The following is a 24,938-nucleotide window of genomic DNA, read 5'->3' on the forward strand; positions in this document are numbered from 1 at the left end:
CAGATAAACGACTTTATTCCATAAACGGAAATGGTCCTATAACCAGGACGCGTTTCGGCGATGTGCCTTCATCAACAGGTACATCCAAGTGTGATAAGAACAAGATATATATACAAAAGGTACCGCCCACAGGGACGGAAGGCCCATCCCACAAGGGGAGTGGCCACAAAGGAATACAAAACATCAATATAAATCTAAAATCTAAAGACTAATCCCATGATAGAAAATTAGATAGTTGACGTCTGAAAAAAAGATCAATTATAATCAATAAAAAGTAAAAATTTATACATGAGGTTATGCATCTGTAACATATACAGGGAGTGCAGAATTATTAGGCAAGTTGTATTTTTGAGGATTAATTTTATTATTGAACAACAACCATGTTCTCATTGAACCCAAAAAACTCATTAATATCAAAGCTGAATATTTTTGGAAGTAGTTTTTAGTTTGTTTTTAGTTTTAGCTATTTTAGGGGGATATCTGTGTGTGCAGGTGACTATTACTGTGCATAATTATTAGGCAACTTAACAAAAAACAAATATATACCCATTTCAATTATTTATTTTTACCAGTGAAACCAATATAACATCTCAACATTCACAAATATACATTTCTGACATTCAAAAACAAAACAAAAACAAATCAGTGACCAATATAGCCACCTTTCTTTGCAAGGACACTCAAAAGCCTGCCATCCATGGATTCTGTCAGTGTTTTGATCTGTTCACCATCAACATTGCGTGCAGCAGCAACCACAGCCTCCCAGACACTGTTCAGAGAGGTGTACTGTTTTCTCTCCTTGTAAATCTCACATTTGATGATGGACCACAGGTTCTCAATGGGGTTCAGATCAGGTGAACAAGGAGGCCATGTCATTAGATTTTCTTATTTTATACCCTTTCTTGCCAGCCACGCTGTGGAGTACTTGGACGCGTGTGATGGAGCATTGTCCTGCATGAAAATCATGTTTTTCTTGAAGGATGCAGACTTCTTTCTGTACCACTGCTTGAAGAAGGTGTCTTACAGAAACTGGCAGTAGGACTGGGAGTTGAGCTTGACTCCATCCTCAACCCGAAAAGGCCCCACAAGCTCATCTTTGATGATACCAGCCCAAACCAGTACTCCACCTCCACCTTGCTGGCGTCTGAGTCGGACTGGAGCTCTCTGCCCTTTACCAATCCAGCCACGGGCCCATCCATCTGGCCCATCAAGACTCACTCTCATTTCATCAGTCCATAAAACCTTAGAAAAATCAGTCTTGAGATATTTCTTGGCCCAGTCTTGACGTTTCAGCTTGTGTGTCTTGTTCAGTGGTGGTCGTCTTTCAGCCTTTCTTACCTTGGCCATGTCTCTGAGTATTGCACACCTTGTGCTTTTGGGCACTCCAGTGATGTTGCAGCTCTGAAATATGGCCAAACTGGTGGCAAGTGGCATCTTGGCAGCTGCACGCTTGACTTTTCTCAGTTCATGGGCAGTTATTTTGCGCCTTGGTTTTTCCACACGCTTCTTGCGACCCTGTTGATTATTTTGAATGAAATGCTTGATTGTTCGATGATCACGCTTCAGAAGCTTTGCAATTTTAAGAGTGCTGCATCCCTCTGCAAGATATCTCACTATTTTTGACTTTTCTGAGCCTGTCAAGTCCTTCTTTTGACCCATTTTGCCAAAGGAAAGGAAGTTGCCTAATAATTATGCACACCTGATATAGGGTGTTGATGTCATTAGACCACACCCCTTCTCATTACAGAGATGCACATCACCTAATATGCTTAATTGGTAGTAGGCTTTCGAGCCTATACAGCTTGGAGTAAGACAACATGCATAAAGAGGATGATGTGGTCAAAATACTCATTTGCCTAATAATTCTGCACTCCCTGTATAAATTTTTATTTTTTATTGATTATAATTGATCTATTGTTTATTTTTTTCAGACGTCAACTATCTAATTATCTATCATGGGATTAGTCTACAACATGTAAGATAGTCTTTCTATCATAGTGCTTTTTGTTTGTTTACTATTGTAGTATGCTGATTTATATTGATGTTTTGTATCCCTTTGTGGCCACTCCCCTTGTGGGATGGGCCTTCCATCCCTGTGGGCCGTACATTTTGTATATATATCTTGTTCTTATCACACTTGGATGTACCTGTTGATGAAGGCACATTGCCGAAACACATCCTGGTTATAGGACCATTTCCGTTTATGGAATAAAGTAGTTTATCTGCATCAAGACACAGCTGCTATTAGTGATCTTGACCCCTCCACTTCATTAAACCATCAGAACAAGTTTAAACGGTCACTGATTTTTCAAATAACTTTTGATACATCTTGATTGGTAGGGTTTTGAGTACTGAGACCCCCCTCCACAGATCGCTAAAACGAGAAGAGAGAAGCGCTTGCCTATTGCACACTCTCTCTCCTCGCTGCAGAGAATGGAATCAAGACGGGCCCATAGACTTCCATTGAGCTAGTCTCCAGCAGCAAGGAAAGAGAGCGATCACCTCTCCTTGTTCTATCAATCAGTGAGTCTCACCCCCACTGATCATAACTTTTGACACTTCTCTATGAAATATCAAAAGTTGTTTTTGAAAACACAGTGACTCTTTAATAATTAGAAAATATTTTTTTTTCTAATTTTCTGTTTGTCTAAACATGGGGTGCCTCTTAAACTCCAAAAAGTACAGTAACTTTATTTTCTTTTTTATTACTCTCATCAAATCAGATTTTTATTTTTTCTTAGTAAGAAAGGATAAAGAATCAGTAAAAATGAATACAATTAATCACACATTTGACAAATTTTACTGGTACCTTCATTAGCTTCTTATGATGAAGCTGAAATTGGATTGCATAAAGATTTCCAATGAATGGTAGCGGAGTTGGTCCAGGGGGAAATAATGCTGCAGCTCGATAAATGTTGATGATTTTGATGCTGAGCAAACATAACAGCAGCCCCAAAAGTAACCAGATGAAATCCATCTGTAGCGTCAGGTTCTCAAGTGGTTTCCCTTTAAGAAAAGAAATTGCAGACCAAGATTAGTCAAAACAGTGAGCTGCCAGTGCCAGATATCATTCAGGGGGGTAATAAACAGATATCATTCAGGGGGGTGCTAGTTATCCGTCAGTATACCACGTATTATCCTTCTTCTTCCACCTGCCACCTCAGCAGGGACATTTAGGAATTTGAGAGTAGGTACGTGGACAGGGCGCCTCCACCACCAGGAGACGTCCCTGGGCAGAGGATCAGTTTAGGGAATCAGAGCTAGGGACTCTCTCCCCGGCCCCCTGCTTCTATCCATCATTTATCCTTTATACCTGACTTTACTCTGGCCTCTCCTTGGATTTAACTGCAACATAACTCTGCGTATATGTGTATATGTATATTCTCATATTTCTATTAAATGATTTAAAATTTAGGTATCTAACTAATGAACAGGGTACCCCTGCTGGACTGTTTGGGTAATAAACAAAGGTCTTTGTCAAATATCACTGCGTTAACACAAGAAGAAATACAGCTACAATTATGTATTGATAAAGCTCTTGTCCCAGATGGCATACATCCATAGGTACTGAGGGAATTAGTCTCACTAATTGATAGACCATTAGACTTTCGTGTAACAGGGGCAGTGCCACAAGACTGGAGGATGACTGATATGGTAGCAATATTTAAGAAAGGTAAAAAGTTGGAAACATGTAACTACCAACTGGTAAGTTTGATATCTGTGTATGTAAAATATTTGAATGTATTCGAAGAGATGAGCTGCAAAAGTATAAAGCTGTGATAAAGTTAATAACTGGCATGGCTTAAAAAATGGCTTACAAAATACAGGTCTTGCCTAACCAACATGCTTGGTTTCCGAGGAGTTAAGTGCAAATGCATATTTAGCAATATGATGATGATATGGTAACCTGATTATATACAGTATGTGCTCCATGGTGTGCCATTAGAGCCCCAAAAGATTTTGTTGATGATTTGAGTTTATAGAAACATTGTAGGATTACTTCTGGTGCCACTGCTGGAAATAAAGACTCCAAAAGATCTAATATCAAATGTCAGTAACTTTATTGGGTACAAGACTTATCAGGCCTAATGAAGTATTTTTCATTCAGCAGCATAGACAGAAGTGATCATTCAATGTTTTTATTCTCCCAAATGTTGATGGACCAGTGAATATGGAGAATGAAAACTGCAGAAGATGACGTACAGTCTGAGGTGTTGAGACCTGAACACAACAATAAAAGTTTGAGGGGTTGCCCATATTGGCTTAGCTGCAATATCATCAAAAACCTATGGACAGGGGTGGTGGTGTTTTGGAAGAAGACAGCCATGTCTTTGTAATTCTGGACAACCCCTCATTTGACAGGGAGGAGTACAGTCAGTTCAGTCCAAAATTTATTTATTTTTAGAGATTTTTATGGTGCATTTAAACTTATTCCTGATGCAGCCATTGTGTTGTTGTTTTTTGTGTTTTTTTTTTACTTCCTACCTTCCAAGAGCCATAACTTTTTTTTTTTTTTCGTTTACATAGCCGAATGAATGTTTTTTGGAGGAAAAGTTATACTTTCTAATGCTACCATTTAATATTGTACACAGTATAATGTGATGCAATTACAATTAATTACAGTACAACTAATTAAAGTACAATGACATTAATACCAATTTTCTACAGTTTGTCTTATGATGTAATACTTAAAGGGGTTGTCCGCTTTATTTCTATTGATGACCTATTCTCAAGATAGATCAACAATATCAGATCAGCGGGTGGCTGACTCCTGGCACCCCCAACAATCAGCTGTTCAAAGAGCACTGCCTTCTCGTCACTGTTTACCCGCCCGCCGTTGGAACTGCATTCACTTCAAAGGGACATCTTAGGTGTAATTACATGTGCTCACCGCCACGGTTGCAACATCTAGCATGTAAACAATGAAGGGACGGCACCTGCCTTCTCTGCAAACAGCTGATTGGTGGGGGTGCAGATTGTCGGTCCCTCGCTGATCTGATATGGATGACCTTTCCTGATAGGTAATCAATATAAATAAAGTGGACAACCCCTTGAAAAAAAAGAAAAACTTTGAAAACATTTTTATTTCCATCACCAAATTCCGAGACTTATAACTTTTTCATATTTCCATCTATGGGCTGTTTTTTTTTGCTGCTCAGTCTTAATTTTTATTCGTACCATTTCCGAATATGCATGGATTTTTAAAAAAGAAATGTGATGTGGGAACTCTCCCAGCTGCTGCTGGATGCTGTACACCAGCAGCTTTAATGCTATTTAGTTGTTTTACTGCCTCATTAAGCAGTTTGCCTCCATGACACCCCCCACCTTCATATCCTGTCCTATCTCATCCTCATGGAGCCCCTGCTGTCTCCTTTCCTCCCTCATGTATCCAGAGCTCCTGTTCCACCCTCCTATCTTCTATTGCTGCCCTGCACAGACCTCCTGCGTCCATCCCTCCTGTCCATCCAGGGCCCCGGGCCCCTGTCTCACTGCACACTGACTAATCCAGATGCTGTATATTGCCCAAAAAGTTATTTTTTTTTGGTAAGCTGTATTCATTAACGTATTTTTTTTGAAAGCTGTATTCATTAAACTTGGATTCAACACTTGCAGATCAGGAAAATACTGTTTTTTGGCAAAAAAAATGGTGTTTTTAAAGCCCCAGAAAATAATGCCTGTATTTCTAGCTTAAATTGCACACTGACTAATCCAGATGTTGTATACTACCAAAAAAGTGTTTTTTTGGTAACAGAATATGAAAGCTGTATATATTAAACTTGAATTTAACACTTGCAGTTGGTAAAATGAAGTAAAAATAAATCATTTTTATTTATAAAAAATACCAAATTTACCAAAAATTTGTAAAAAATACCAAATTTCCAAGTTTCAATTACTCTACTTCTATAATACATAGTAATACCTCCAAAAATAGTTATTACTTTACATTCCCCATATGTCTACTTCATGTTTGGATCATTTTGGGAATGATATTTTATTTTTTGGGGACGTTACAAGGCTTAGAAGTTTAGAAGCAAATCTTGAAATTTTTCAGAAATTTTCAAAAACCCAATTTTTAGGGACCAGTTCGGGACTGAAGTCACTTTGCGAGGCTTACATAATAGAAACCACCCAAAAATGACCCCATTCTATAAACTACACCCCTCAAGGTATTCAAAACTGATTTTACAAACTTTGTTAACCCTTTAGGTGTTCCACAAGAATTAATGGAAAATACAGATACAATTTCAAAATTTCACTTTTTTGGCAGATTTTCCATTTTAATAATTTTTTTCCAGCTACAAAGCAAGGGTTAACAGCCAAACCAAACTCAATATTTATGGCCCTGATTCTGTAGTTTACAGAAACACCCCATATGTGGTCGTAAACCGCTGTACGGGCACACGGCAGGGCGCAGAAGGAAAGGAATGCCATACAGTTTTTGGAAGGCAGGTTTTGCTGGACTGTTTTTTTTGACACCATGTCCTATTTGAAGCCCCCTGATGCACCCCTAGAGTAGAAACTCTATAAAAGTGGCCCCATCTAAGAAACTACACCCCTTAAGGTATTCAAAACTGATTTTTACAAACGTCATTAATGTTGGCTGGTGCAGATGATGCAGAGAATAATCAGACATATATGGATGGCTGTAGTTTACTAGGATTCATTTGTATTGAAGAGACATACAGCAGAGAGCATGGTGCTCATGTTAGCACAGGAGATATAGAAGAACAACAACCATAGATAACAGGAAAATGCAATAACAGATAGTCAACACATAGAACATTATGATAGAGTATTTGTGTATAGTGACATCTAGTGGTCAGACTCAATACTTCAAATACATAGGCATACAGGGAAATAAACCAAGCAATGTATAACATAGCATGAAACAATGTTCAGTCTCCAACACCCCTTCTCATTGTGAAGTGCTTAATTAGACAAACCGATTCTTCTTGTTAGATCCATATGTCTCTTTGCAGGCAAAGGCTTAGTAAGGATGTCTGCTAACATTTCCTCAGTGGGACAGTATCGTAGATCCATCTGTCCTTGCTCTTGCAAGTCTCTTAAGAAGTGATATCTCACATCTATGTGTTTGGTTCTCGGGTTTATCCGCTCTGTCTGTGCGAGTGCTATACATCCTTGATTGTCCTCATAGATTGGCGTGGACTCTGTCTGGTTGTGATATAGATCTTCCAGCAATTGTCTCAACCAGATTACCTCTTGCCCTGCTTGTGATGCGGCCACATATTGTGCTTCGGTGGAGGACAGTGTCACTGTGGACTGTTTTCTGGTGGTCCAGCTGATCAGCCCGTCTTTGAATAGAAACAGGTGTCCACTGGTGGATTTCCGATCACTGGGGTCACCTGCCCAGTCTGCATCCACATATCCAGTCAGACCACTTTTCCCTGTTGATGAAAGTTTTAGTTTAAAGTCTATTGTTCCCTTCAAATAGTGTATGATCCTTTTTGCTGCGTTCCAGTCCATCTGGGTTGGCTGGGATACTTTTCTGCATAAGAATCCCACTGCTATGGCTATGTCAGGCCTTGCCACTGTAGCAATGTATAGTAACTTCCCCATTGCTCTTCTGAATTGTGAGTCATCTTGCAAGGGGTTAATTGAGTTGTTTAATTATTTAAGATAATTTGTCTCCATAGGCGAGTTGACTGGTTTGGCATCATTGAGCCCAAAAGTTTCAATTACTTCCTGTATTTTGTGACTCTGGTTAATAAGAAAACTACCATCTTCTTCTCTTTCTATCTGCATGCCTAGGAAGTGTTTGACATCACCTAGATCTTTTGTTTCAAAGTCCATGTTTAAGACCTCCAGCAGTCTGGAACAATCCCCTTCTTGCTCATAACATACTAACAGATCATCTACATAAATGAGTACAAAGATCCACCTACCATTTAGTTTCTTGGTGTATAGGCAGGGATCGGCCTTGCTCCTCTGAAAGGATTCTCTCAAAAGCGCCTCATTAATCTTCATGTTCCATGCTCTGGCTGCTTGCTTGAGCCCGTAGATCCCCTTCTTAAGTTTGCATACCTGTTCTGGCTTTTGTGGGTCTACAAAGCCCTCTGGTTGCTCCATGTAGATGTCTTCTGTTAAGTCACTGTGTAGGAAAGCGGTTTTTACATCAAGGTGCTTTCTAGCATTTGTTTTGTAGTTGCAACTATGAGTAGAGCTCTGATTGTGGTATGTTTGACGACTGGGGCAAATGTCTCATCGTAGTCTTCTCCATATTTTTGGGAGTATCCTTTGGCTACGAGTCTCGCTTTATATCTCTCAACTGTACCATCAGTGTTGTACTTGACCTTGAAAGTCCATTTACAGCCAATTGCCCTCTTTTTGGCCGGCAGTTGCGTTAGCACCCAAGCCTGCGTGTCCTGTAGTGAGATGATTTCTTCCTCAGCTGCCTTTATCCATCTCTTGGCTTCCCTCTCCGGGAGTTGTGTTATGTCTTTCCAACAAGTGGGTTCTCTTACGCAGGATGTTTCTACTTTGTACGAGAGTCTGTTGGGGGGTTTACCTTTGTTTTCCCTCATTGAGCGTCTTTTTTCAGCGTCATTAGCTGGTTCAGTTTGTTCCAGTCTCTTCTGTGACACAGTATCACTCTCGGGTGTTTGTTCCATAGGAAAAAAAACCTGCTCAGCGTTATCTGGTTCTTCTGCTCTTGGCATGGCTGGCTCCGTTACTTCATTTCTCAGGTCCTCGAAATGTTACGCTGCTGCTGATTGTCACTTTATCGGTCTTTGGGTCTAGGATTCTGTATCCTTTGGTGTTTTCGGCATAACCAACAAAGACACCTTCAATTGCTCTATTTTGGAGCTTGCTGCGCTTTTCTCCCGGAATGTAAGCAAAAGCTTTGCTTCCAAATATCTTGAGGTGTCCTATGCTTGGTTTTCGACTGTGCCAAAGCTCGTATGGAGTTTTGGTCGTTGCCTTGGAGTGTAATCTGTTTTGTAAGTAGGTGGCCGTTTGTGCTGCTTCTCCCCAATATTTTTCAGGGAGTCCAGAATCAGTCAACATGCATCTGATCATTTCAGTCAGAGATCTGTTTTTCCTCTCTGCTACCCCGTTCTGCTCTGGAGTATATGGGACAGTCTTTTGATGTTCTATTCCTAGTTCCCTGAGTGTATTCTCTACTTGAAACCCGGTGTACTCGCCACCACTATCACTTCTGAGTACTAATGGTTTTCTGTGAAATTTATTGCTTACTTTGGTAACATAGTCCTTCAGCTTGTCGAATACTTCTGACTTGTTCTTCATTAGGTATGTCACTGTAAACCTTGAGTAGTCGTCTATAAAAGTTAATATGTATTTATTTCCTCCTGGGGTGGTTGTTCTCATAGGCCCGCATACATCTGTGTGTATTAGGTCGATCGGTCTTGTTGCTCTGCTTTCACTTGCCTTTGGTGGGGTTACTCTGGTGGCTTTGGCCTTGATGCAGCATTCACACCTTAGCGTGTTTGGGCAGCCTGTTAACTTGAAGCCTTTCGTTAAATCCCGTCTGGCCAGCTCCTGTATGCTGTCAGGGTGCCTGTGGCCCAGACGTCTGTGCCATAAATGAATACAGTTCTTGTGCTTATGTGTGCAGAGCTTTGTTTCTTGCTCAACAACATCAAGTTCATAAAGGTGCTTACCCGCTTTAGCTGTTGCTATCACTCTTTCCCCATCTTGGATAGTGCATTGGTCACCTTTAAACATTGTGGTTAGTCCTTTGCTTGCCAGTCGCCTGACTGATATAAGGCCGCCATTGAGCCCGGGAACATACAATACATCCGTCATTGGTATTTTTAACACTTGTCCAGCCTCATTTTTACAAGTGACTATTCCATATCCTGTTCCTTCAGCAGTTGTACAACTCCCGTCTGCAAGATATATGGTTTCTTTCTTGTCTGGATTGAGCTCTACGAAGAATTCTCTATCGTTAGTCATGTGACTTGTTGCTCCAGAATCTATATACCATTTATGGTTGGTGACAGCATCTGTCACTTTAAAAGTTCCGTGCCACGCTGCTTGGTTGCTGTTTTTCATCATGGTTATGAGTGCCTGATTGGGATCTTTTTCCCTCTGCTCATTCCTCCACAATGGACAGTCGCGCTTGAAATGCTCAGCCCTGTTACACCGGAAACATAGTTTGGCCTTCCAGTTTGGCATCTTAGTGTCTGTTGCTTTAAGAGCTGCTCCTGTATCGCTCTCTTGCCTGTGAGAAGTTTGCTCCTTTCTGCGCTTGTATTCATCTGAAAGTCGAGATTTCACCAACTGTAATGTGAGTTCTGCTTCAGATCTTGTCTCTAATGCATTAATCAGAGGGTTGTATGACTCTGGCAGGCTGCATAAAAGTATTGCTGTCACATGGTTATCTTTGATCTCCTCTCCGAGGTCCCTAAGTTGTGCTGTTGTACTTTTTGTGATGTAAGGTGACAAAAAATGGTTTATTTAGCACAGTTTTTATTTTTTATTGTTTACGGTGTTCATCTGAGGGGTTAGGTCATGTGATATGTTTATAGAGCCGGTCGATACAGACGCGGCGATACCCAATATGTATACTCCCCCCTCCCCCCCCCCCTATTCTTTACCAATTTTTTTTCACTTTATTTGGGGAAAATGACGTTTTTCTTTATTTTTACTTGAAACTTTTAATTTTTTTGGGGGGGGGACTTTATTTTTTCAACTTTTTTTTTTCACTTAAATTTTTGTCCCATTTTGGGACTTGAACTTTGGGGGGTATATTTCTTTAAAATGCATTCTAATACTTCTGTATTGGAATGCATTGGCTGTATGAGTAATACTGTGTGTATTACTCATACATCTTCCGGGGCCTGTGAGATCCAGGGGGCTGGATCTCACAGGTTCTTTACCGGAAGGCAGCGCAATGCTTTCCTTAGACATCGCGCTGCCTTCCATGCCAAAAAACGTGCTGCCTTCCGGTACGTCATGGGTCCTTAAGGACTCGGAAAACATGCCGTATCGGTACGTCATGCGTCCCTAAGGGGTTAAAACCCCAGAAAATGATGGGTGTATTTCTAGCTTAAATTGCACACTGACTAATCCAGATGTTGCATATTGCCAAAAAAGTGTTTTTTTTGTAACAGAATATGAAAGCTGTATATATTAAACTTGAATTTAACACTTGCAGATCAGGAAAATAGTGTTTTTTGGCAAAAAAAAAGTGTGTTTTTAAAACCCCAGAAAATGATGGGTGTATTTCTAGCTTAAATTGCACACTGACTAATCCAGATGTTGTATATTGTTAAAAAAGTGTTTTTTTTGGTAACAGAATATGAAAGCTGTATATATTAAACTTGAATTTAACACTTGCAGATCAGGAAAATACAGTTTTTTGTCAAAAAAGTGTATTTTTAAAAACCCAGAAAATGATGGGTGTATTTCTAGCTTAAATTGCACACTGACTAATCCAGATGTTGTATATTGGCAAAAAAAAAAAAATAATTTTCAATGTCCCAAAAGCTCAGGTGCAGTGCTGGTGCACTGAGCTTGCATAAAATGGCCGCCGCCGCCCACCTAACTAACAGACTGATAAAAGTTATAATTTTTTTGTCAATGGGCTCAGGGCAGGGTAAAAAGATTGTGCCCTGCACCCACACAACTATTTGTATGTAGATCGCTGAGTTAGATTCTCTCCTATTCTCTCCCTGAAATCACAAGTCCAGCAGCATCCTCTCCCTACACTTGTAACAGCAAAGTGACGTGCAGCGCTACGTGACTCCAGCTTATATAGAGGCTGGGTCACATGCTGCACTGGCCAATCACAGCCATGCCATTAGTAGGCATGGCTGTGATGGCTTCTAAGGTCAGACAGTTAAACGCTTGCAGGGCTTCAGATGGCAACCAAAATGGTTGCCAATGCGACTTAGAATTTACAAATGGTGACAAGACTTTTTAGGTTTGCCGCCATTTGCAACTAGACCCGCCGCCGCAGCTCTGCAGTTGAATACAGCGGCGGGGCACAGGAGATGATAGTTCTGTGCCCCGCCGCCGATGTTCTTCTCAGCAGCGCAGTGGAGAAGGAGTCTTTCCTCCCCCCTGTGCTGCTGCCGCCGCCTCCGCCTTTAAGAAGAGACGGGAGGAGGAGGGGAGGGGCTGTAGCCACTGCGCCACCAATGAAGAAAACTGACCTGTAATACAAATACAGGAGGCGGGTGCCGAAATCAAATAGCCGGCACCCGACCTTTGTGACAGGGAGCTGCGATCAGCTGCAGTTGAGTTAACCCTTCATGTGCGGTACCTGAGGGGTTAACTGCCGCTGATCGCAGCTCCCTGTCACAAAGGTCGGGTGCCGGCTATTTGATTCCGGCACCCGCCTCCTGTATTTGTGAAAGAAACATTGGTGGCACAGTGCGCCCCCCCCCCCCCCAACACCCCAGTATAAGAAACATTGGTGGCTCAGTGGGAAGTGCCAATGAGGGTTAAAAAATAATTTAAAAAAATTAACTCACCTCCTCCAGTTGAACGCGTAGCTGCCGGTCTCCTGTTCTTTCTTCAGGACCTGTGGTGACGTCACTGAGCTCATCACATGGTCCATTACTATGGTGATGGATCATGTGATGTATCATGTGATGAGCACAGTGATGTCACCACAGGTCCTTTGACAGGTCCTGAAGAAAGAACAGGAGACCGGCTGCTACGCGATCAATTTGAGGAGCTGAGTTAATTATTTTTTTATTTTTTAACCCTCATTGGCACTGCCCACTGCGCCACCAATGTTTATTATATTGAGGGGGGGGCACTGCACCACCAATGTTTATTATATTGAGGGGGGGCACACTGCGCCACCAATGTTTATTATACTGGGGTGTTGGGGGGGCGCACTGCGCCACCAATGTTTATTATATTGACCTTCTACTATGCATTCTGTATTAAAGAATGCTATTATTTTCCCTTATAACCATGTTATAAGGGAAAATAATACAGTGAATAGACTTTCATCCTAGCAACCATGCGTGAAAATCGCACCGCATCCGCACTTGCTTGCGATTTTCACGCAGCCCCATTAACTTCTATAGGGCCTGCGTTGCGTGAAAAACGCACAACATAGAGCATGCTGCGATTTTCACACAACGCACAAGTGATGTGTGAAAATCACCGCTCATGTGCACAGCCGGGTGCATTCCGGTATTTTGAATGCCAGATCTGGCACTAATACATTCCTATGGGGAAAAATGCTGGATCTGGCATTCAGGCAAATCTTCAGTTTTTTTCGCTGGAGATAAAACCGTAGCATGCTGCGGTTTTATCTTTTGCCTGATCAGTCAAAATGACTGAACTGAAGACATCCTGAACAGATTGCTCCTTATTCAGAATGCATGGGGATATGCCTGATCAGTAATTTTTTGGTATAGAGCCCCTAGGACGGAACTCTATGCCAGAAATGAAAAATGCTAATGTGAAAGTACCCTAAAATATTAAGTTTAAATCCCCCCTTTCCTAATTTTACATATAAAATATATAAACAATAAATAAATAAACATATTACATAGCGCTGTCCAAACTATTTAATTATTAAAAAATATCTCCTATGCGGTGAGCATTCGCCATTTTTTTGTCACCCCAAAAAATAGGATAGGACTGTTCTATTATGGGCCGAATGTTTCATAAAATGCAAAATGCACGCAGCTTTTTTTGGTGTTTTTTTTTTTTTGCGTGGTATTGAGTATCGCAATACTTTTTTATGGTGACGAAAGCGAATCAAAATTTTGGTATCAAAACAACCTTACGCCGATCTGATCGGCGTAGCGTTGTCACGATACCAAAATTTTGATTCGGTTTCGATTTGGCAACTAAAAATTTGATTTGGCTCCTACATTTTTCAGTTCAGGAGCCAATGGCTACTAGGTATTTTTTTTAGTCTGGAGCACTGGCTTGTTGATTGGCTGCTCTGCAGCCTTTCAAAAAGCGCAGTGAAATCACCAAACAACGAACCCGAACTTTTACTGAAATTTTCGGGTCCGGGGTCCAAAAATCCTAAAGTTAGGTACGAACCCGAACTTTACAGTTCGGTTTCGCTCAACCCTACTCCTGAGCTCTCACACGATAGATTTCCTTTCACTTTAAAATTCCTTTGATTTGCTGTAGATATTATAGCATTTTTATTCATATTCTTCTTCTCTTCCCTTGATCTAGTTTTACATGCCTTACAAAACCCGCACCATCTAAATGCATTTGTGCCAGTCTTATTTGTTCCCTTCTTTAAGCAACCATGTACCACTTTATTTCTAATCGTGGGTGCTCTTTTGAAGATAAAGGGGGTTTGTCTGGGATCAGGGATCCTATTGTTTCATCATTTTTCAAAATCCTCCAATTCCTCTTAATTATTTGTTTAATCTGGGGACACACTGTAGAATATGTAGTGGAAAAGGCAAATTTGTATCTATTTTCGTCTGCTTTTGTTTCTTTTCCTATAGTCAAAATCTCTTGTCTAACCTGTTGTCTATTTATCTGTAACATCCCTTCTTCATAACCTTTCTCTATGAACCTATCAAGCACCATTTTACTTTGTTCATCATAGTCTTTTATCTGAGAGCAATTCCTCCTGATTCTTTGGAATTGACTTATGGGTACCGTATATTCCTTATCCGTGGATTATAATGACAGCTTTCTATATCTCTATATCCATTTCTATCAGTTGGCTTAAAAAACGTTTTTATCTGGATTTTCCCTTCTACCACTGAGATCTCCAAGTCCAGGACGTTCACTGACGTCTTGCTTATATTTTCTGTGAATTTGATATTCCATGCATTATCATTTATATATCTAATAAATTATTTCAGAGAGCTTTCCTCTCCCTGCCAGATAAACAGGCAGCCATCTATAATTCTTTTCCACATTATTAGTTTACCTTCTCCCCTCTCCCTATTCAGCTGGGGGTCAATGTGGAAATGTTCCCAATACGCCATGAAAATATTTGCAAAACCAGATATCTTAGCATAATTTTTATCTCCATACCAAAAATAGTTGTGTCCTTAACAGTAATCTATACAGTTCACAATGAACTTTTTTGATTTTCATCCAGGAGATTATTTTCCTTCATAATATACTCAACTGCTTTCCTTCATAATATACTCAACTGGTATAAAGGGATGTAACACCTACCATAACCAGGTACATATCATTTGTCATCACTCCTTGTTCACTTAATATCTTTAGGACATGTCCCATATCCTTCAAATACGATGGTATGGTGGGCACGTACTTCTGCAAATATATGTCGACGTACTCTGACACTCGACTTGTGATAGATTCATTTCCTAAAACAATGGGCCTTCCTGGAGGATTTTTTACATCTTTACGGATCTTTAGTAGATAGTATATAACAGGTGTATAGGGGGTGAGTATTAATAAGATAATTATATCTTCAGGATCTCCTGTTCTAATCTAGAAGCTTTTTTAGATTTTTTTGTATGCTGCAATTGGATTTCCCTTCAATAATTTATATGTTTTATGGTCACTAAGCATTTTCTGCATGTCTTGTTCATATTCATCCTTGTCAAACACCACAATCCCCACACCTTTATCGGCTGGTTTTATAACAATTTTATCATTTTTCTCCAAATTTTTTAAGGCCTCCTCTTTTTTTACTCAGGTTCTTCTTTCTTATGTTTTTATAATTTATTCCCTCTATTTCTCTTATCACTCTTTTTCTAAAAGCTTCAATACATTCATTTTCTTTATTCGCCGGGTGAATATGTGAATATTCTCCAAGACTGAGAACTGTTAGTGCAGACCCATATTTGTGTGTTTTTATATTGATTTATACAGGAGAACGGACCTTCTCCTGACTTTGGGACTGCAGCTGGAAGAGAGGTTGGAAACCTGCACGCTATTATTTATTTGTGGTAAAACTAGAATCTCTCCGCTATTATTTATTGGGGAGAAAATTCCGCCTGGTGACTGACCACTCCCCTGTCAAGTGGATGAGCCAGGCCAAGGACAGAAATGCCTGGGTCACCCGATGGTTTCTCTCCCTACAAAACTTTTAGTTTTCGGTGGAACACAGGGCAGGCCGGTTACAGGGAAAAGTAGATGCCCTGTCCCGGGTATACCATCTGGAGTGTGCGCATTTCCTCAGGGTTGAACAAAGGGGGGGTATGTGACACAGTGAGAGATTTGGTCTGGGAAAACAGGTATTTTCCTCCCAGCATGTGCTGCTGGGCTGATTTACAGCCAGGTGAGGTCAAATAATAGATTGACAAGGATTTTAAGTGCCGATCCAGGTTTTGGCAGCTGGGCTCAGAAGCCAGGTCTCTGTGTTGGGATCTGGGAGCCTTGTGTCTGGATGAAGGCTTGCTACCTGTTTGGCGTGCTGCTGCTATGAGAAAGGACTCTTTGGGGCAGATTACCGCATGGTGTGAATTACCACCAACACTGCAAGGTGACTTTTTGTTTGAATATGACTGCTTGTTTTGCCACTTGCCTAAAGTGTAGTGTGGATCGAGCACAAAAGTGCTCGGGTGCTCTGCCCAAACACATTGAGATGCTCGAGTCCTCTATCAAGCACCCGAGTATAATAGAAGTCAATGGGAGAACCCGTGCATTAAACCAGACATACTCCCTGCTCTGAAAAGGAGAGGGTGTCTGGTTTACAGAAAAAGGTTAGGAATTGATGGAAACAACACCAAAATGGTTTGGAAACAGCATGGGGAGGACATCTGGATGCATCTTGGATTCCTATTACCTATGACATACAATAGACAACCACACAAAGGCTATATGCCAACAGCCGGGTATGTGCAAGCCAACAATCTATCCATGAGACAGATACAGTCAGCACACCTTACAATGGCAGCCTTGTGCACTATGAGACATTCAAAACCAGCTGTCATCTGACTGAGAGCCAGTGGGCCTCAAAGTTGCTTCTTATCTGTTGGATGTCTTACGCACCTAGATCGTTATCCATAGGCGTGCGCACGGGGTGTGCCGTGTGTGCTTGGGCACACCCTAATCACACCCCTGTGCTCCTGCACTGCCGCAGCTGCCTAGCCTCTTGAGCCCCGGCCCCAAAGCTTTAATGACATCTCACATCTGCTCGACGAGTACGACTGCTCTTGTGCTCCGTGTACCATCGGCTGGCCGCATAACGTCACTCACTCCGACGTCACGCGCCTGCTCCGCCTGCTTCATTAATCAAGTGGGAGGAGCAGGCGCGTGCGGCGTGACGGAGTGAGTGACGTCACGTGACACTGCCGCTGGCCTAGTTTGAATGTTTGAGAGCCTGCCTGCCCGCCCAGTGCCCATGCCCAGTGATTTGTGTGAAAAATAAAAACTGAATACTAGCTGGAGTCCCAGTAAGTTAGTAATAGATAGTAGTACAACTTGGTACAAGTTTAAATACAACACTTTACAAAAGGACCGTGGCGGGGTCTAACAATAGTTGCTGGCCTCCACCCCCTGTTGGGGTTCACTGTCAGGGACACTGTTATGGGTGGGGGGGGGATCTGTGGATGATGACACATATATAGCACAAGATGCTGCTATATATGTGTCATCCATAGATCCCCCAGCCCCCCATAACAGTGTCATCCACAGATCCCCCCATAACAGTGCCATCCACAGATATCCCCTTAATAGACTGTTAAGGGGATATCTGTGGTCTGTGGATGACACTGGTATGGGGGATCTGTGGCTGACACTGTTATGGGGGGGATCTGTGGATGATACTGTGATGGGGGCATCTGTGTGGAATATGTCACCTTTTATGGGGGATCTGTGGATGACACTGTTATGGGGGGATCTGTGGATGATACTGTTATGGAGGGATCTGTGGATGATGCACTGTTAATAACAGTGCGTCATTCACAGATGCCCCCATAACCGTGCCTTCCACAGATATCCGCTTAACAGTGCATCATCCACAGATGCCCCCATAACAGTGTCCTCCACAGATGCCCCCATAACTGTGTGTCATCCCCTGATGCCCATAACAGTGGAGTGTCATCCACAGATGCCCATAACAGTGCGTCATCCACAGATGCCCATAACAGTGCGTCATCCACAGATGCCCCCATAATAGTGCGATCTACAGATCCCCCATAACAGGGCATCATCCAGAGATATCGCCGTAAAAGTGCATCAGCCACAGATGCCCCCATAACAGTGTCATCCACAGATGCCCCCATAACCGTGTGTTATCCACTGATGCCCATAACAGTGTGTCATCCACAGATCCCCCATAACAGTGTGTCATCCACAGATCCTCCATAACAGTGTGTCATCCACAGATCCCCCATAACAGTGTGTCATCCACAGATCCCCCATAACAGTGTGTCATCCACAGATCCCCCATAACAGTGCACCCGCGCACTGAGGAGAGACTGAAAGCAGGGGAAGATCCGCGAAAGCAAGCAGAGGACGGCACAGCAGACGACTGAACAGCTTCTTTTGTAAGTAAATTATTTTATTATAGCGCTGAAACAGCTTTAAACTCTAAAGAAAAATTTTGGAGAGTGTTTCTCTCTTTCTCAGGTCTGAAGCAATACCAAGGAAGAAAGGAAAACTCTTGAAAGCTTGTCTTTTAAGTATTAGGATAGTACAATAAAAAGTATCCCTGCATACCGCAATACTCTCGTATTTTGTAATCTTATTTATATATACTTATTTCGTTTTTTCCAGTAGTATGATTAAGTGGTGAAAATGATTAGTGCGTCCCCTATATATTGTACCTAGAGTCGCCACTGCGCAGAGGCAGAGTCACAGCAAAGCTAGGGTGAGGCCCGGCCTGTGTGTGTGTATGTATATAATATATATGTAATATATATATACATACATACATACATACACACGTGCGCGGGGCATGTGTGTTTGTACTTTAGGGTGCACACCCTAATGCAATAGGCTGCTCACGCCTATGTCGTTCTCATTAGGGTGACAAAAGGTTTTGAATGTCTCATAGTGCACAAGGCTGCCATTGTAAGGTAGGCTGACTATATCTGTCTCATGGATAGATTGTTGGCTTGCACATACCTGGCTTTTGGCAGATAGCCTTTGTGTGGTTGTCTATTGTATGTCATAGGTAATAGGAGTCCAATATGTATCCAGACATTTTTCCCATGCTGTTTTCAAACCATTTTGGAGGTGTTTCCATCAATTCTAACCTTTTTCTGTGAACCAGACACACTCTCTCTTCAGAGCAGGGGGTGCCTGGTTTAATGCTCGGGTCTCCCATTGATTTTGATTGTGTTCAATGGTGCTCGAGCATACATAGTATTTGGCCGAACACTGCGATGTGCCGAGCATAGTGATGCTCGAACCAAACTACTGTTCGGCCGAGCATGCTCGCTCAACGCTACTAAAGTGTGAATAAAGCACTGAACTGTTTGATCCAAAGAACTTGTTGTTGCTTCTATACTGAGTCCGCTAATTCTGTCTACCAGTCCCACATCGTTTACAAGAGACTTTATATGGCAACTAAAGGTCTGTGCAATCACTCCATGCTCACAATAGATTGACAAGGAATTTGAAAGATGATTTGGCAGTGTGGGAGGATTTTTGTACTTAATTTTAATGGTCATAGTGCTTGGCAACAGGATTTCATTGAGGCTGAAGCTTTAGAACTACAGGCTGGGTGTCACGGAATGTGTACAGGTAACAAGGCAAAGCAACATGTATAAACGACTCGCTGGATCCAAAAACTAAGGAACCAAGGGAGACCCCTGCAGAAGACCTGGCACTTTCCCTGGCTGCTCAGCCTATGCAAAGATCCGAATGGTGGAGGTTTGCATATCCACGAACCTTGACTATAAAGCCCTGAGCACCCTACAATAGTGAGGGGACACGACCACCGGCTCCCTACACAAGACACGGAGGGAGTCAGGGTCACCTGGGATCCAGCAAACAGATAAAGGTACACTTAGCTTTGAAGCAAACAGGAGGATAGATCAGCGTGCACACACACTCCAGGAAGTAATATAAGCCGCCCAGAAAAGCATTCTGGGGAGGCATTTAAAGGGAAGCAATTAACACATGACAGCTGAGAGAGGCTGACGAGAGGAGGAGCTGAATACCACAACACAGAAATTCAAGGAGGAGGTTCTGAAAGGCCTCTGTCAGAGCTTCTCAGCTGTCTGGTTGTGACAGTACCCCTCCCTCTACGAGTGGACTCCGGACACTCAGAACCCACCTTCTCAGGATGGGACCTATGGAAAGCCCTGATGAGACGAGAGGCCTTAATGTCCGTCACTGGGACCCACATCCTCTCCTCAGGACCATACCCCTCCCACTGAACAAGGTACTGAAGAGAACCGCGGACAAGACGAGAATCCACAATCCTAGATACCTGAAATTCAAGATTCCCATTAACCATAATCGGAGGAGGAGGCAAAGGCGAGGGTACAATGGGTTGAACATAAGGTTTCAATAAGGACTTATGAAAAACATTATGGATCTTCCAAGTCTGAGGAAGATCAAGACGGTATGCAACAGGATTGATGACAGACAGGATTTTGTAAGGCCCAATAAACCTAGGACCCAACTTCCAGGAGGGAACCTTCAATTTGATATTCTTGGTAGACAACCACACCAGATCACCAACATTCAGGTCCGGACCAAGCACACGTCTCTTATCAGCCACACGCTTATATCTCTCACTCATGCTCTTTAGATTATCTTGAATCTTTTGCCAAATAGATGACAAAGACGAGGAGAATCTGTCCTCATCAGGTAAACCAGAAGACCCCTCTCCCGAGAAAGTCCCAAACTGTGGATGAAACCCATATGCACCAAAAAATGGTGACTTATCAGAGGACTCCTGACGACGGTTATTTAAAGCAAACTCAGCAAGGGACAAAAAAGAACACCAATCCTCTTGATTCTCCGCCACAAAACAACGCAGATATGTCTCCAGATTCTGATTGACGCGCTCTGTCTGGCCATTCGACTGCGGGTGGAAAGCAGAAGAGAATGACAACCGAACCCCCAAGCGAGAACAGAAAGCCTTCCAGAATCTGGAAACAAACTGCGTGCCCCTATCAGAGACTATGTCTGAAGGAATACCGTGCAACTTGACAATGTGATCAACAAATGCCTGCGCCAGCGTCTTAGCATTGGGCAAACCAGGAAAAGGGATGAAATGCACCATTTTGCTAAAACGGTCCACCACCACCAGAATCACAGTCTTCCCCGAGGAACGAGGCAGGTCCGTGATAAAGTCCATGGACAGATGTGTCCAAGGACGGGAAGGAATGGGTAAGGGAAGGAGAGGACCTGATGGCCGTGAATGAGGGACTTTGGCACGAGCGCAAGTCTCGCAGGCTGCCACAAAACCCTCAACCGACTTACGAAGCGCAGGCCACCAGAATCTCCGAGCGATGAGATCCAGTGTGGCTCTTACCCCCGGGTGCCCAGCAAGGACCGTATCGTGGTGTTCTTTAAAAATCTTGTGTCTTAAAGCGAGAGGCACAAACAACCTCCCAGGAGGACAAAGATCAGGAGCCTCTGACTGGGCTGCCTGCACCTCTGCCTCCAATTCAGGAAAAAGAGCAGAGACCACCACACCTTTAGCCAAAATGGGACCTGGGTCTTCAAAATTCCCGCCTCCCGGAAAACAACGTGACAGGGCATCTGCCTTCACATTCTTAACTCCAGGGCGGAACGTGACAACAAAATTAAACCTAGAAAAGAACAACGACCATCTGGCCTGTATCGGGTTCAGACGCTTGGCTGACTCCAAGTAGGCCAGATTTTTATGGTCAGTAAATACGGTAATAGGGTGTCTGGCTCCCTCTAGCCAATGGCGCCATTCCTCAAAAGCCAACTTGATGGCCAACAATTCCCTATCTCCCACATCGTAATTTCTCTCTGCGGAGGAGAGTTTTCTTGAGAAAAAGGCACACGGTCGCCAATTGGCAGGAGAGGAACCCTGAGACAAGACCGCCCCCACACCCACCTCAGAAGCATCAACCTCAACTATGAAGGGTAACGAAACATCAGGTTGCACCAAGATGGGAGCGGAAGCAAAACTCTCCTTGATATCAGAAAAAGCCTTACGCGCCTCTACTGACCAAGAAGAAAAATCTACCCCCTTTCTGGTCATATCAGTGAGTGGTTTAACAATAGAAGAATAATTCAAAATGAACTTCCTGTAATAATTGGCAAAGCCCAAAAAACGCATCAGCGCCTTTTGATTCTCAGGAAGCTCCCACTCAAGCACAGCGCGGACCTTCTCGGGGTCCATGCGAAAACCAGAAGCGGAGAGAAGAAACCCCAGAAATTGAATTTCTGGAACCGCAAACACACATTTTTCCAGTTTCGCATATAATTTATTCTCCCGCAGGATGAGCAAGACCTGACGTAAATGTTCCTTATGAGTTTTGAAATCGGGATAAAAAATCAAAATGTCATCCAAATACACCAATACAAATTTTCCCATCAAATGATAAAAAATGCTGTTCACGAAATGCTGAAAAACGGCTGGCATAACCAAAAGGCATAACCAAATTCTCAAAATGGCCCTCAGGGGTATTGAAGGCCGTCTTCCATTCGTCCCCTTCTCTGACCCTGACCAGGTTGTATGCCCCTCTTAAATCTAATTTGGAAAAGACTTTAGCCCCAACAACCTGGTTAAATAGGTCCGGGATCAGAGGAAGCGGATAAGGGTCACGAATTGTGATATTGTTCAGCTCCCTGAAATCCAGACAAGGTCTTAAAGAACCATCTTTTTTCTTAACAAAGAAAAAACCAGCGGCAACAGGTGACTTCGAGGGTCGTATGTGTCCTTTTCTCAGACTCTCAGAGATATAAGCACGCATAGCGATCCTCTCAGGTTGGGAAAGATTGTATAAACGAGATTTAGGCAGCTTGGCGTCTGGGATGAGATTAATAGGGCAATCGTACTCCCTGTGCGGGGGCAAATCCTGAACCCCACTCTCAGAGAAGACATCCGAAAATTCAGAGAGAAAAGATGGTACAGTCTTAGTAGCAACCTCAGAAACAGATGTCGTGAGGCAATTCTCTCTGCAAAAGTCACTCCAACCATTTATTTGCCTTGCTTGCCAATCAATGGTGGGGTTATGTTTAGTGAGCCAGGGTAGCCCCAACACTAGAGGAGTCGGCAAACCGCTAAGGACGAAACATGACACATCCTCAACATGAGCATCACTCACAATTAAACGGATATTGTGAACTATGCCCTTTAATGACTTCTGAGAAAGTGGAGCGGAATCGATAGCAAACACAGGAATATCCTTTCTCAAAGCGCACACCTGGAAACCATGAGTTATCGCAAAGTGATTATCAATGAGATTGACCGCTGCTCCACTATCCACAAAAATCTCACAAAAAATGTTCTTGCTCTCTAGCGCCACCCTAGCCGGCAGGACAAAACGGGAACTACAAGCAAACGGAAAATCTTCAATCTCCGGCTCAATCCTGCCAATAGTAACAGACGGAACATTTTTCAAAGATTTTTTCCTCTTTGTTTCTTTATTATACCCAGAGAACTGGCTGAATCTCCTAGAGGGACAAATATTTGCCAAATGATTAATACCTCCACAACAAAAACAAACCCTCCCATGCGGGCTGAATCTTCTATTGTCAGAAGCAATCAACCCCAGCTGCATGGACTCCTTCTCAGAAGGGGCTGACAGCGACTGAGACCCCTGCGCAGAGAATGGGACCGCTGCACAGTCCTGGGACCGAGTATGACAGGAAGGAGAGATCTCTCCTCTCTCTCTAAGACGCCTGTCAATACGAACGGCCTGAGACATAGCAGAGTCCAAAGAAATAGGCCTTTCATGAAAGGCAAATGCATCTTTCAATCCCTCTGAAAGACCATGGCAAAATTGACTTCGGAGTGCAGCATCATTCCAACCAGTATCAGCTGCCCAACTCCGAAATTCTGAGCAGTATATTTCTGCGGATTGTTTACCCTGGCATAGGAGACGTAGTCTAGACTCCGCCAGAGCAATACGATCCGGATCATCATATATCTGACCCAGGGCTAAAAAGAATTCATCCACTGAACGGAGGGGCCGTGCCCCCTCCGGCAGCGAAAAGGCCCAGGACTGAGCGTTACCCCTGAGCAGCGATATAATGATCCCCACCCTCCATTCCTCATCACCAGAAGAATGGGGAAGAAGGCGAAAATGGAGTTTGCAAGCCTCTCTAAAACGCACAAAATTCTCACTACCCCCGGAGAACGTATCCGGGAGCGAGATCTTAGGCTCAGAACAAGCTCCATGAACGCAAGCTGAACCGGTCACTTGAAGCTGAGAAAAAGTCTTACGGAGGTCAGCTACCTCCAATGAAAGACCCTGGAAGCGTTCAGCCAAAAGTGAAACCGGATCCATGCTTAAGACGGTTTTGGCGGCTTATAATGTCACGGAATGTGTACAGGTAACAAGGCAAAGCAACATGTATAAACGACTCGCTGGATCCAAAAACTAAGGAACCAAGGGAGACCCCTGCAGAAGACCTGGCACTTTCCCTGGCTGCTCAGCCTATGCAAAGATCCGAATGGTGGAGGTTTGCATATCCACGAACCTTGACTATAAAGCCCTGAGCACCCTACAATAGTGAGGGGACACGACCACCGGCTCCCTACACAAGACACGGAGGGAGTCAGGGTCACCTGGGATCCAGCAAACAGATATTAACAGATAAAGGTACACTTAGCTTTGAAGCAAACAGGAGGATAGATCAGCGTGCACACACACTCCAGGAGGTAATATAAGCCGCCCAGAAAAGCATTCTGGGGAGGCATTTAAAGGGAAGCAATTAACACATGACAGCTGAGAGAGGCTGACGAGAGGAGGAGCTGAATACCACAACACAGAAATTCAAGGAGGAGGTTCTGAAAGGCCTCTGTCAGAGCTTCTCAGCTGTCTGGTTGTGACACTGGGCCAGGAAAAAGTAGCCCGCCTCCAGCCATAGTATGACAAGATGAATGAGCAAGTGTTTTTTTTTTTTTACCCATAAGTCACAAG

The 24,938-nt window shown here is 43.0% G+C and overlaps 1 protein-coding gene across 2 annotated transcripts in view; it reads right to left on the reverse strand.

Annotated features, from left to right (window-relative positions):
• The window catches only part of LOC122936025 (cytochrome P450 2J5-like), a 357,425-nt gene that overhangs the window by 283,142 nt on the left and 49,345 nt on the right, over positions 1 to 24,938 (reverse strand). For both annotated transcript variants that reach the window (XM_044292019.1, XM_044292018.1), the window contains one exon: positions 2,810 to 3,006. In XM_044292019.1, coding sequence (XP_044147954.1) covers positions 2,810 to 3,006 — 197 coding nt within the window. The remainder of the gene's footprint in view (positions 1 to 2,809; positions 3,007 to 24,938) is intronic.

This window comes from Bufo gargarizans, chromosome 4 (genome assembly GCF_014858855.1).
Source record: "Bufo gargarizans isolate SCDJY-AF-19 chromosome 4, ASM1485885v1, whole genome shotgun sequence".
NCBI classification, from domain to species: Eukaryota; Metazoa; Chordata; class Amphibia; order Anura; family Bufonidae; genus Bufo; species Bufo gargarizans.